Below are 14,239 nucleotides of genomic sequence, written 5' to 3' on the forward strand. Positions count from 1 at the left end.
CTTCAGGAGAGTAAAGGTCACAGGCCCTCACAAATGGCTAGAGTCAGCATGACATCTGGAGGATGCTCCAGGATTGTCTAGGGATGTGTGTGTGTACGCGTGTTGTGTTGGTAGGACAACAGGAAGATGAGGAGAGTCACAGTATCACATGAGGGGATGGGAGGGGGTTTCAGTGCACTCGACCTGGGCTCTAGCTAATGCTGGCTGCCAAGATTGACTTTAGGAAGCTGCCCTGGCTGTCAGACAAGGCAATAATCCTGCTGGGGGCCCTGACCCTGTGTAGAGCCATCATCCCATGCAGCTGCACAATGGCTTTAGCTTTTTCTTGGCATAAGACTCCAAAACTTAGCCAAGTTAAGTCATTTGCCAGAGAGACTCGTTTCTGAGTGGTGAGGTCCTCCTGTGATCTATCTGGCTCTGTCCAGTGACCTTCCATGGGCAAGCCTGTTACATTTTTCTTCTGTAGCTGGGATTCCTCTTCTATAAATGTGGATTTTGCCAGAACTAGGAATTGACTTTTTTACCAAGCTGCTATTATGGAATGCTATTTCCAGGCTGTGGTAGTGAGTCAGTGTACTATGGCACACACTGGAAGATGCCAGAAACACGTTGTGTCCCCTCATACACTGTGGGAAAGGCAGGTACTTCCAATTCCTGCAGGTCTCAGAGAGAACACCACCTACACTGGGGCCAAGGGTTAAGTAGCCAGATCACTATGGTTGGGCAGGGCACCATCTAACAGCCCTAAGCCTGGGCTTGGATGACAAAGAGGCCCCTCCCCAGAAGGCAACTGGACATTTAGAGCATACAGCCACCTGCTATATAAGGCCTCTCCCCACACCTGCCGCAGCACATTACCAGATTCACCTTCCTCAGGAGAGTGCCCCTGACTGGACTCAAAGGTGAGGGGCTGCTGAAGCCGGAGCCTGATGCTACAAGAAGCTTTATCCTGGCAGAGGTGGTGGCACTGGGGGAGTCGGGCTTGCTCTGGCTAGCTTCCAGAATGTTCTTGAGGTTCTTTTCTCTCAGTGCTGCCCAGGGTGTGCGGGCTGGAATAGAGGTTGAGGTTAGGGGTGTGCTTGCTTGGCATTCTGTTGTCGGTGTGGCACTGTGTCTCTGAGCTCTGGGTTCCTTGGCAGATGTCAGTAATTGTGGCTGCCTGCTGCTAGACTGCTGAAAGATTTAATAGTAGATTGCTGCAAGTCAGGAAGGGGACTGGAGAGGTAGCTCAGCTGGTAGAGTGCTTACCTCAGAAGTAGGAAGTGTTGGGTTCGATTCCTAGCGTCTCTTAACCTGGGTATGGTGGCACATGTCTGTCATCCCAGCACTCGGGAGGCAGAGGCAGGAGGATTAGAAGTTAAAGGGCATCCTTGACTATGTAGTCAATTTGAGGCTAGCCTGGGCTACAGGAGACCCAGTTCTTCTGGCAAAAGAAGTGATTAACAGGCCTCCTGTTGCATCACATGATTATCTCTGCCTCTCTGTTGTCTGTCAGCCAGGTCCCAGCTTCTCTGGGTCTGAAAATAGGACACCATCGGGCTGGTGGGAGCTGAGGTGATCTGTGCCGTGAGTGTCCTTATGTGATTGCTTCTCCCCCAACTTCCGTCTCCCTTCCTCTCCTCTGTCACAGGAATCATGCTCTAGAGGTCTTTTCCCAGAAGCTGGGGTCTCAGGCCTGGAGAGGGGTCTTGGTATTTGGAGGAATGCATAGTTGAGTGCAGAGCCCGTGTGTCACATACTCTACACAAGACGTACTCGATGTGTCCTCTGGGTTTCTGAACCATGTGTCCACTGGGAAAGCATGTGGGTTATTTGTCTCTCTCTCTCTCTCTCTCTCTCTCTCTACGAGACAGGGTTTCTCTGTATTGTTTTGGAGGCTATCGGTCCAGCCCGGCCTCGAACTCACAGAGATCTGCCTGCCTCTGCCTCCCGAGTGCTGGGATTAAAGGCGTGCGCCACCACTACCCGGCGGTTATTTGTCTCTTGACTGAGCTAGTTTCCCTTATTTTTTACTAGTCCCTGGTAAGCCAACCGGAAGGCCATACTAATGTGTGTTCTATGTGGTGGGATGTGTGTTTGGTCTGTGGTATGGGATGGAGCAGGAAGAGGGATGTTCTCCCTGAGAAAAGGTCAGCTCTGCTTCAGTCTGTGGCAGCCGTCATGGGGCAGCCAAGCTTGAGAGCAGGAAGCACCTGGATTGTGCCCTGCTTTGGGCCCACAGGTGAGCCTGGCCGCTTCTGCTTCTGCCAGAGGTTGCTTATCTGTGAGGAGTAGACACTAGCCTGTCTTGAGGCAGCACTTGGGACTCCATGGGATGCAGGTGTTCTGCCTTCCATGGCTAGAGGCAGCTGCTCAACACCTGCAGCTGCTGGCCATCGAACAGTGGTTCCTGTGCCGAGGGATGGATGTTCCCGTGCCTGTACTTACCTTGAGTGAGCTAACCTAAGGAGCCACATTTGACTATGGCTGGCATTTATTGGGTCAGTAAGAGTACGATCAAGGAGGGCTCTGTGCAAATGTCTGCTTCTTGTGCTGTATTGCTACACAGGCAAAGAGAAATTCCTTGAGCTGTGACTTAGGATCTTAACAAAGGTGGCGAAAACATAGCAAGCCCCAAAATCTAATTCAGATGATTTGCAGGTAAGGAATGCCAGGCACTAAGAAGTTGGTGCTACTTTAATCCGCCGCAGGAGCTTTGGTGTGTTCAGGCCCTGGCTTCCGAGGTGTGTCACATGTGTTGGATAGCAGACTGGAGTGGGAGTGAGGGGTCTGCATCGTACCCCAGTTCCGACACCTCTCAGGAGTAAGATCTCGGTTTTGAGTCCATCATTTCCCTCTTCTACGGCTCAGTTTTGTCCAGATACTAAGAATAGTACCTGGTTGCTAAGGTGGACAAATAAATTAGTGTATGTAAAGGGCTTGGAACAGAGCAAGGGCTCACAGGTGTCTGGATAGGTGGTGGCAGCAAAGCTCCTGTGCATCAAAGTGAATGTAGGAGTTGTCTGCATTGAGAATAGACATTGCACTCTGGAGTGGTAGGGGACACAGATCCTGTGGCAGGGAAGGGAGGGGACCATAGACCCGAGGGAGGAGAGGAGGACATAAAACCCAGGGCTGTTCTTTTTATCTGGAACCCTGTTAGGATTTGGATCTCAAATATGCCACAGATGCCCATAGCCTGGTCATCAGCCTGCGGCTCTTTAGTGAGATGCTGGAGCCTTTAGGCGGGTGGCCTGGGAGAAGGAAGTTAGCTAATTGAGGAAGACATTGGGACACTCTGTTCTATCCTTGTCACTCTCTGGCTGCCATTAGGTGAGCAGAGCTCCTTGGTCATGAGCTTCTGCAAAGTCCCGCGTGATGGGTCAAAATGACTGACACCTCTGAAGCCATGAGCCACAATAAATCTTTCTTCCTTATAAATTGATTATCTCAGGCATTTTATCATAGTGACAAAAAAACCGACGGACACATACCTCGGCCCCAGAAGACCTGGAAATTGGTCTGTCTGTCCATTGCATCTGAAACTCAACCTTGCCTCAGGACAGGACTGATTTGTTCCCCCAGAGACAAGGATAGACCCAGTAGCAAGCTAGTTGCAGTGTCTTTAAGACATCTTTGACGCCGGCATCCCTTCAAGGTCCTAGGCTGCATGCACTCTTTGTGTCTTCCCAGGTTTGAGGCTCCGTGTCCCCATCCTTAGGAGAAGTCAGTCCCAGCATCATGAAAGGCATCCTCATTGCTGGTGTCTTTGCGGCATTTGCCATCGCAGTTATAGGTGAGAGAAGTCCCCTTCTGGATAAAGTCTTCTTTTCCACCCCATCAGAACATCCTTGCTCTCAGCATCCTGGTACCCACCATCTGGCCTCTTGTGCTGTGTGTCCTCTCTGCCTTCAGAAAGACCACTCTGCTGCTGGTCAGGGTTGGCTCTTCCTGTTGGTGAATGGAGAATAATGGGGAGAAACTAACGGGCATTGCTCCATCTCATCGCATCAGTGTGGGGGATCTTCAGAGGGTGGTTGGGCATCCCATCTGGATCTTTCTTCCTGTGGTGGGTGTGGTGCTCTGTGAATGTGTACTGGTTGTTGACTACTGTGAATACTTTCTCCCCTCAGACTCCCTGAATTGTACAAAATGTGAGTCATTCAATAGCACCTGCCATGAGGAAGCTTCAGAATGTGGCGATGGCTTCTCCAGTTGTGTGGAGTCCTCAGTCAACTCCACTCTAGGTGAGTGGGGGCTGCCTCCATCTCTGGGACTCGTGGGAGGTGAGAGCTAAAGAGGGTGGGCACAAGAAGGACACCTGAGCTGGGGCTGGGCTGTGCAGTGACTCCAGAGGGTCGTGGAGACAACTCCCCAGGGCTGAGGTGAGCAGGAACTGCATGGCAATACAGGCACAGAATCAAACGAGCGGATAAGCCCTGCTGTGTCTTGGGAATCAATAACACGGATCAAACCCTCCCTGTGGATACGTTTGTTTTGTAGATGTAAACAGCAAGAACAACTCAGAGCTAAATAAGAGGCTGGGATTTTGCCTGGGACGTGGGTTTATTCAGCCATCTCTTTTTCTCAGCCTCCTGGCTCCTTTCTCTTCTGGATGAAATATGTTTCTTTGGTGAACTCCTAGGCATTCTGACTATTAGGAACCTCTCGGGGCACTTAGAGTTCTTCCCCACACTAAAGCGGGAAGGACAACAAACTGACATCTAAACCCTGGCCTTGGTCAACAAGGGGGTTCGGGAGATGGGTCAATCAACAAAGTGCTTGCCACACAAGCAGGAGGATCCGAGCTTGTCCCTTAGCATCTATATAAAAAGGCCATGCATGACAGTGCAGTCCTGTAATCTCAGTACGGGGCAGCCCAGACAGGACGATTCTGGAGCTTGTCAGTCTAAAACTGGTGAGGTCCAGACCAGCTAGTTCAAGCCCCTTTATCAAAAAATAAGTCAGAGAGCCATTGAGAAAGCTGGTGTTGATCTCCACCTTTTGAATGCTGTGATTACAACTATATGCCAACATGGCCAGCAAACTTAATGTTTTTTTTAGTGTTTTCTTTCCCCCCCTCTCTCTCTCTCTCTCTCTCTCTCTCTCTCTCTCTCTCTCTCTCTCTCTCTCTTCCTGTCCTTCTTTTTTTTTGTGATGTAGGTCATTACACCCAGGGCTTTGTGTGTGCCAGATAATCAATTGCTCTACCACGGATTCACATTCCTGGTCCCTTAATTTATAGCTGATGGCTCCGTATTGGATAGCTCTGACTGGATTCTCATGGTGATGCTATATCATATACCAAATCCCACTGTGTCTGCCTTATTATTTTTTGAGATGTTAAGACAAATTAGTGACCTGGGAGGGCTTTATATGTGCTAGACTAAGCCAGAATTTTCTAGTGTCCCTCCTGACTTGTATTTGTACCCAACCTTTAGACATCATGATACAGCATTGTCACCCACAGAGTTCATGTGGTTAAGAGATAAGATTAACAACAACAACAAAAACCATGAAAACTTTTAATGTGCTAAATAAGTTTACAACTTAGTTCTGGGTCTCATTTACATCTCTCCATATGAGGCTCACAAGGTGTAGGTTAGCTAATGGCAGAGTTTAACCCATCCCTCTGTTAATTTGATGAAGAAAAGAGTTCTCTGATGGGAAAGGGTTATCTTTTTGCTCTCCCCCAACCTTCTGCCTCAGACAAGGTATCACTATGTAGCCCTGGCTGTCCTGGAACTCACTATCTAGATCAGACTGGCTTTGAACTCACAGGAATTCACCTGCCTCTATGTCCCAAGTGCTGGGATTAAATGCAAGCATTACTACACCCCACTGGGTTCTTCACATTTTAAGGAGCCTCCAGTGTCTCCCAAGATGTGCTGAGCAGAGGTTCAAGTCAACTGTCCCTGTCTGAAGCACCATCTCCTCTGGATGCTGCTCTCCCTGGAGCCTCTCCAGCCACTAACAGTCTGCATTTGCCTTGATGTAGGAGGGTCCTTGTATTTGTACCAGAACAAGTTCTGCTCAAAAGATAATTGCATCGAGAACAAAACCACCCAAGTGGCCTTCACAGTGCGTGTGTCTGCTAACCAAAGCTATCATTTTGCAAGTCAGTGCTGTCAAGGAGAGACATGCAACGACACCAATCCTGGTTTGTACTGGGCCCAGAAGCCTGTCCTGTGTCACCCTCCATGTTCTGCCCTTGATTTTCTATCTGCTATGCTTGGCTGGGGGTGGATGGATGTCTCAAGTTCAGGCACTTCAGAACACAGCTGGATGATGTTAGCATCTGACTTACAGCAATCACATAAGAAACATGGGAGATGGCTTAGCCAGCCCAGATATCATGTTTTCTTCCCTCTTTTCAGTGAAGATTCCATTTGTGTGGCAAGCGAAGCATGCTCATTAGTCATTCTTAAACTTTGTGATTTCAGGGATCAACTACAAGTTTATTGTAGACAATATCTCCTGCAGTCTAGGCTCACCTCAAACTTGCTATGGAGCCAAGGATGGCCTTCACTCAGTCTTCCTGCCTCTGCCTCCTGAGTGCTGGGATTATAGGTGTGTGTCACCACACTTGGTAACATTCCAAGTGTGAGTAGCAAATCTTTTGTTTCTATGGTCCCTACCTGCTAACATTTACCAGTTTAGAAATAAAAGTGAAGCAAATTCACAAATATTAATTTATTTACTCAAAAGTAAAAATATCTAGCCAGGCATGGTGGTACATGCCTTTAATTCCAGCACTTCTGAAGTAGAGGAAGAGACATTAGTTGAAGGTCAGCCTGGGCTATATAGTAAGACCCTGTCTAAAACAAAGTAAAAAACAAACAAACAAAATACATATTAATACTAATAGAGTTTTACATAGAAATAACTTCCAAAAACATTTAATGAGATGAATAGCATTATTCCATATATATGTATATTAAAGATTTACTTATTTTTATTTTGTTTGTGAGCTTACATGACGTGTACCATGCATGTGCAATGCCCACAGAAGCCAGAAGAGGGCATCAGATCCTCTGGAGCTGGAGTTATAGAGGGTTGTGATTTGCCACATGGTGGCTGGGCACTGAACCTGGGAACCGAGCCTGTGCTCTTAATTGCTGAGCCATCTCTCTAATGCAAACCCCCAAACACATATTTTGATAGAGTGTTTTAACTTCTGGTTTAGAAGGAAGCTAGGATCTCATGTTTCCTGTGTGTTTAGTCTGTTTCAGTCTCACTCATTATGTGGGGCTTCTGGATAATTCTGCTGCGAGCACACAAGGCAACAGAAGAAAAAGGAGCAGATAACACCTTCGTGTTGTGTAGAAATGGTTTTAACATTTTGGAATCCCTGAAGGGCCTTAGGGACCCAGGAGTTCCTGGACTGCAATTTGAGAAGTGGTCTTCTACATCAAAGTCTTCATTTGGAACACTGGTTCTCAACCTGTGGGCTGTGACCACCAGAACATACTTATTTCTGATGGTCTCAGGAACCCACAACTATAAATTTATTTTTGTTGCTGCTTCATAATGGTGATTTTGCTACTGATCAGTGTCTCTCAGTTCTTAAGACCATTGGGAATATGTTGACAACTTCTGGTTACGAAAAAGAAAACTATGTGGGCAGAGATGGTGAAGTTCAATATCATAATCACAGATAGTTAGGAACAAAGTGTGCTGGTTCTCAATGTGATTTGTTCATTTTTAAAATTTTTGCTTCATCACATTATGAAAATGGACCATGTTCATCTGCTCAGGACAAGTTGTCTAATGCTTCAAACAGCTGGCTGTCCTTGACGTTGACTTGAATTCTTTCCTTTCTTGCTCATGTCTACTGCAGATCACTGTGAGCCACCATTCTTGCAAACTGGCTGCCCCTTAAGGGTGGGCCTCAGGGGTTGTGCATAGGAAACCTTTGGGCAAAGCCTATGTCTTTAAGGCTAGATCTGAGGTTCCCCAGATGCAGACTCTCCAGCAGCTTCTCTGCCTGCCTATCCCCTCCTTGCTAGGGTAGTGTGATAACATGATTGTAAGTAATGGCTTTCCTTTACCCAGACTCTCCATCCCAGGCTGTCGGCAGCATCAAGTGCTCTTCTTGCTACAGCTATAACACAACCACCTGCCAGGAGACAGAACTGCTGTGTTACGAAGGAGAACAATGTGTCCATATCATTACTATTCCTGTAAATCGTAAGTCTGGACTTCAATTCTTTAACAGGGATGGAGATGAACCACGTCAGGCCTCGATTCCAATGCTGAGCTAAGGAGGGCAGAATGGCTGGGGAGGGCAGAAGCAGAGCAGAGACTAACTCAGGAGGCCTTTCGGCCAGAGACGGCCAGGAAGCCTCCTGCTGGTTGCCACTTCTGCTTTCAGCAGTGTCCTCCTCTCTACATTGGGTGCAACTAATGTGTCCATCCTGGCTAAGGGGACTCTTGGGAATGTGGTCCAGTGACTTCCAAGAAGGAAATACAGAGGCACAAAGCAAAAATGAGTAACCAGCCTGTCTCAGCTAAAACACAGCTCGGACTAGAAGGGTTTAAGGCCTGCAGCCAAATGTAAATTTCATTTCAATTTTTGCTTAGTGCCAACTTCAAGCCTATTTTTTAAAGCCTTTAAAATATTTTAAAAGAGATATCTTAGATCTACAGCAAAGCTGAGTTAGAGACATAGACATTCCTCATGTACCCTCCCTCTGCCTAGCCCATGTGTAATTGTCGTCACTGTCAAAGTGATTGCCCCACAGTGACAATAAGCCTACACAGGTACTCATTGTCACCCGAGTCCGCAATTTACTATGTCAGGATGTCAGGGCTCACTCCTGATAGAAGCATGACAGCGTCACATAGAGGAAGGCCCTCTGCCCTGAAAGCCTGTGCTCCACCTGGTCATGCTTTTCTTCTTCCACATAGGATTCTGGTAGCCACTGTTTTTTTTCTTTCTTTCTTTCAGCACTCTATCTTATTCTGGAAAGTCCACTCTCCCCCTCTCACTTTCTTAGTCTCGCTGTGTTTCTGTGTCTTTCTGCTCTGTCCCCCAGGGCCTCACACATGCAAATCATACACCATACCGCTGAGCTGCACCGCAGCAAAAGGCCTCTTTCCTTTAGAGATGGTTGAAGTGTTCACACAGCCCTGGTTTTTAATTCTAAAGTTGTGCCTACAGGCAGCTCCTCTCATCCCTGTGTCTCCAGGTGGTGTAGTCTCATTGATGCCGAAAGCCAGGCAGGTCACAAATGAACCTCTTCTTGCTTGTTTTGTCCAACATCACTTTTAAAATCCCATCGAGATGTGCTAAGCACCCCACTTCCTGACTCCAGTTAGCTCAACTCTCAGCACTGATACCTAGATGAAAGAACAGCAAACTTCTCTTCCTGGGGTTTGGAGGTCTCTGACAGACCATGTCCGTTCATACCGTTGAATCTCTTCAGTCCTCTGGCAGCTCCCCGTTTCTTAGGGATGCTCCCCGTTTCTTAGGGGCAGCTCCCCATTTCTTAGGGGCAGCTCCCCGTTTCTTAGGGGCAGCTCCCCGTTTCTTAGCGATGCTTGAGTTGCAGCTGACAGACCCACAAGGGCACAACCACTCACAAGTAGCTGCTCTTTGTAACTGCATCTTTGAAAGTTATGGAGACCTTTTTCTTTTTTTTCCCATCATTTAAAAAATTTAGTTTACATACCAACCACAGTTTCTCCTCCTTCCCCTCCGCCCCATCCACTCCTCCTCTATCTCCATTCAGTTGGGGCAAGACCTCCTATAAGAATCAACAAAGCATGACATATTAAGTTGAGGCAGGACCAAGCTCCTCCCCACTGCATCAAGGCTGAGCAAGGCCTCCCACCAAAGGGAATAGGTTCCAAAGAGCCAACTCATGCACCAGGGACAGATCTTGGTCCCACCGCTAGGGGCCCCACAGAAGACTAAGCTACCCAACTGTCACTCAGATGCAGAGGGCCTATGTCTGTCCCATGCCGGATCCCTAGATGTGGGTTCAGAGTCCATGAGCTCCCACAAGCTCAGGTCAGCTGGCCGGTGACATTTTTCTACAACTCTGTCTAAGTGGACAGCGCTTTGAGTTAAGATCAAGATGCTGAGCATTTGCTGTCCACTTTCTGTTGGTTTTTCTTTTTCTTTTTCTTTTTTTTTCCTCAAGGGAAACTCAGACAGGAAAAAATCAGACCCAGAGGAGTGAGATCTGAAAGAAAATGCTGGGAAGGGGGGTGGAGCCCAGGGTGCCCACTGATTCATTCCTTTCTGGAGAGGTGAAAGAAAGAACTGCCCCTGAGCCTGTTACCCATGCTTACCTCCCCCTCCCCATTCCCTCCTCTCTGTGTTTTTCTTGACGGAGTCTTGCCACATGGCTGAGGACTCATGATCTTCCTGCTACAGTCTCTCAAGCACTGGGCTTGCTGGTGTGTATCAGCATGCCTAGTTTGTTTTTGGCTTTTTGTCTGACAGCTCCACACAAGACACGGGGCATCCAAGACCCATCCCGTCCTTTCTTTTAAGCCTGGCTTTGCAACCCACCTCTCACAACCTCAGTTGCTTTTGGGGTTGGGTGAGGAGGGGTCTGGCCCTCATCCCCATAGTTCTGGTACTGCTATTGTCTGGTATTCTTAATTATGGACTTCTTATTGAAGGTGGCTGTCAGAAGTGTTGGAGCCTCCATGGGACCGAGCTAGGCCCTCTGCATGTGGGAGACAGTTGTGCAGCGAGGTCTAACTGAGGGCCTTCTGACTGTAGGAGTAGGATCTATCCATGGTGCATGAGCTAGCAAGCTTGTTGGAGTCCATTCCCTATGGTGGGATGCCATGTTCAACCTTAATGCAGGGGGGAGGGCCTTGGTCCTGCCTCAACTTAATGGGCCAGGCTTTGTCGAGCCCTCCATGGGAGCCCTAACCTTGTGGGAGGAGTGGATGGGGGGATTGGTTGAGGGGGAAGCGTCGGAACAGGAGGAGGGGTGGGAGAGAGAACTGTGGTTGGAATGCAAAAGGAAATAAAAAAATAGACTTAAAAATGGTGGCTGTCAGAAGCAAAGGGGCTGTTGCATGCTGCTCAACTGCTTGCAGATAAGTAACTCTGCATGGGCTGGGGCATGGGCAGTAAGGTTGTAGAGTTTTGATTGTGACATTTGTATCTTCAGGCTCTGAAAATAGAGTGGAGCTGAAAGGCTGTTCTGATATCAGCCAGTCTTCTTGTGATATCCTGTCTCCTGTGAACACAACATTTGGAGGATTCATTTTCCAGAGTGTTCAATGTGCAAATGTGAGCACCACAACCCAGCCAGTCACTGTCACTACCACCACTCCGGACAGTGCAACCATCAAAGCTTCCTTCGCCTCTGTGGTCTTCGGCAGCCTCCTTCTTCTGAAGCTGCTATTCTGAGGTTCCTGGGCTCTGCCCCACCCAGTGTCCCATGGGCGTTAACACCCTTTCTGTTCACATACCTTCCAATTTAATTGCTCAGTGGGTTGTAAGTCACAGGACTCCAGGCAATGCTAGCAGCCACATCATGTCCTTTATTAAAGTGTTGTTTGACTTCTAGATGGTCTGTCCTGTTACGATTGGGGCTGGATGTGGTTCAAGTCACTGCCCACTTTTCTTATCTTGGGTGGAGATAAGAGCTTCTTTGCCTCTGAACTCAATGGTATCCCTGCTCCTGGTCCATCTTGCTTCTGAGAAATTGAACCTGTGGCCTTGCTGGCCTTCTCCTGGCATTCCTGTACTCCGGCATTCTACTTGCTACTGCTTGTACAGTCACATGCAGGAGGTGCCCCAGCTGAGCCCTGTTGTGTCCTGTGCTGCTCCTAGTACCAAAACAGACGTTAAACAGCCCTTCAGTCTGACACGACATCACGACATCTGGTTCTTCAACAGTTGTCCAGAGCCCCACAGCAAATAAAGAAAAAAATGTTATCCCAGAGGCCTGTCACTATGAAGGCTCAAGAGGGACATATGCAGAGGGACTGCTGAGGGCCAGAGTGTTCCCCACTGGCTGCATAATCACATCTTCAGGAAGACAGAGGACAGAGGGGCTCAGAGCCTGGGATTAGGAGGTCTCCTGTAACACCTTGCAGAATGGAGTGTGGATGCAGAGCCCTGGTCCCTTCACTCAGAGAGTTGAACCTGTTCATTCATTCCACATCAGATACTCAGGGGGCAAGACAGCCACTCAAACCCAAGCTTGCTGGGTTCAGGTTTAATAGTAAGGTGGGTGTTGAGCTAGTTTTTGGATAGATGGGGCTTTCTGTAATAAAGAAATCAAAAGGCATAAGCCAGCAAAGGCCTTTATTGTGAAGAGCTGACGCCAATGAAGCAAAGGCAAGTCACCATGAGGGCTGTGATGGTGCCCACAGCTGTGTCCACTCTGACTTACCTTGGCTCTTTAAAAAAAACGTTTATTTTTACCATTTCTGTGCACACAGTGTGTGCGTGTCTGTGTGTGTGTGCATGTGTGTGTTCGTAAGAGCACAGTGCTCACAAAGGCTGGAAGAGGGTGCCAAATCCTCTGAAACTGGATTTGTAGATGATGCTACAGCCTGATATGGCTGCTGGGTAGGGAATCCAGGTCCTCTGCAAGAGCAGCAAATACTCTTAAGCACTGATCAGACTCTCCAGCCCACCTTAGCTCTTTATTTACAAAGCCAGGAGTGTTTGAGAATGCCTTCACTCAGTGCTTGTCTGTTGCTGTGATAACATAATCTCTCTCTCTCTCTCTCTCTCTCTCTCTCTCTCTCTCTCTTCTCTCTCTCTCTCTCTCTCTCTCTCTCTCTCTCTCTCTCTCTCTCTCACACACACACACACAGAGTTTAGGAGATGAAGGGCTTATTTCAGCTCACTGTTCCAGGCTACATTTCATCACTAAGAAGTCACAGTAGCAGTAGTGTGATACAGCTAGTCACACGACATCCACAGTTAAGAGCAGAGAGAAGCATATGCACACAGCATCACTTGTTGACGTTGATTTTCTCATACAGTTCAGGACCCCCTGCCCAGGGAATGGCACCACCCATAGTGGAATGGGTTTTCCCGTATCAATTACTTAATTAAGACAGTCTCCCCTACCACAAGACATGCATACAGGCCAACCTAATATGGACAAACGCTGATTGAGACTCTTGGCCTAAGTCAAGCTGAAAGTTAAAGCTAATCATCATACTCCACCTTTTGTCAACTTGTCATACAACACAACACTTTTAACCCATAATCTTTCACTTCTTTAATTTCTATTTTTATGTGTGTGGATGTTTTGCTTGCAAGCATGTCTGTGCACTGTGTGAATGCCCTCAGTGGCTCCAGAAGCCAGGAGAAGGCGTTGTATTCTCTGGGACGGGAGTAACAGATGGTTGTGCACTATCACAGGAGCAGTAGTTATTGTGGTCCCAGGATAGCTCATTTCACTTTCTGTTCTCCAGCCAACAGAAGTGACAGAAACACACAGAAGGAAACACAGAGAGACACATAACAAGGACAACCTGGGGTAGCCACCACACAGACTTAAGCCAGGGGACTCTGGTGATGTCTCACACAGATCCCAGACACTAGTGCTGGGTCCAGATTTATCTAAGTGCCCACGCAGAAGGTACCATAAACACTCACCTCCAGAAAGGACAGATCCAGGTGACTTTCTGTAGTTTCCTGTTTAGGGTGGAGGCATCTGGAGCAGAGGTGGGAGAAGGTCCCGGGGCCCAGGAATGTCTTAGGGTGCATACTCCCTAGGAATTGTCTCAGTTCCTAGGGCAATCAGTCCAGAGGATCTGAGGCCCTAGTGTCTCTGGGAATCTTGCTGAGAATGTTGCTAGGCTACTCCTTTAAAGAACACAAACTCTTTTTTTTTCGAGACAGGGTTTCTCTGTGGCTTTGGAGGCTGTCCTGGAACTAGCTCTTGTAGACCAGGCTGGTCTTGAACTAACAGAAATCCGTCTGCCTCTACTTCCCAAGTGCTGGGATTAAAGACATGCGTCACCACCGCCCAGCTAAACACAAACTCTTAAAGTCAACAGAAAGTCTTTACTTGCCCCCAGGAGGGCTACAGGGAGAACTTGTCCAAATTGTGTAACCCTAAGCCTCACAAATAAGATACAAACCATGCTTATCATGAAAACATGTATCTTCACTTCCTTGTGACCTATGTACAGTAACAATGCTGTTGTTGACCTATGTTTTTATACTACCAGTCTATATAACCATAGAATGCACCTCATAAACCTTATGAGCTCATTTACAAACGAAATGTTCCATAGCTAAGAACAAGCCTACCAACAC

At 47.8% G+C, this 14,239-nt stretch overlaps 1 protein-coding gene across 1 annotated transcript; it reads left to right on the plus strand.

Annotated features, from left to right (window-relative positions):
* Positions 1 to 786: 786 nt before the first annotated feature.
* On the plus strand, positions 787 to 11,518 carry LOC101835920 (ly6/PLAUR domain-containing protein 8). The gene is made up of 6 exons (XM_005067887.2): positions 787 to 902; positions 3,673 to 3,775; positions 4,113 to 4,226; positions 5,978 to 6,139; positions 8,035 to 8,169; positions 11,118 to 11,518. Exons 2-6 carry the CDS (start codon positions 3,721 to 3,723, stop codon positions 11,357 to 11,359), a joined length of 708 nt encoding a protein of 235 aa, XP_005067944.1. The 5' UTR covers positions 787 to 902; positions 3,673 to 3,720; the 3' UTR covers positions 11,360 to 11,518.
* Positions 11,519 to 14,239: the final 2,721 nt, after the last annotated feature.

Source organism: Mesocricetus auratus, unplaced genomic scaffold (assembly GCF_017639785.1).
Source record: "Mesocricetus auratus isolate SY011 unplaced genomic scaffold, BCM_Maur_2.0 Super-Scaffold_100007, whole genome shotgun sequence".
NCBI lineage: Eukaryota > Metazoa > Chordata > Mammalia > Rodentia > Cricetidae > Mesocricetus > Mesocricetus auratus.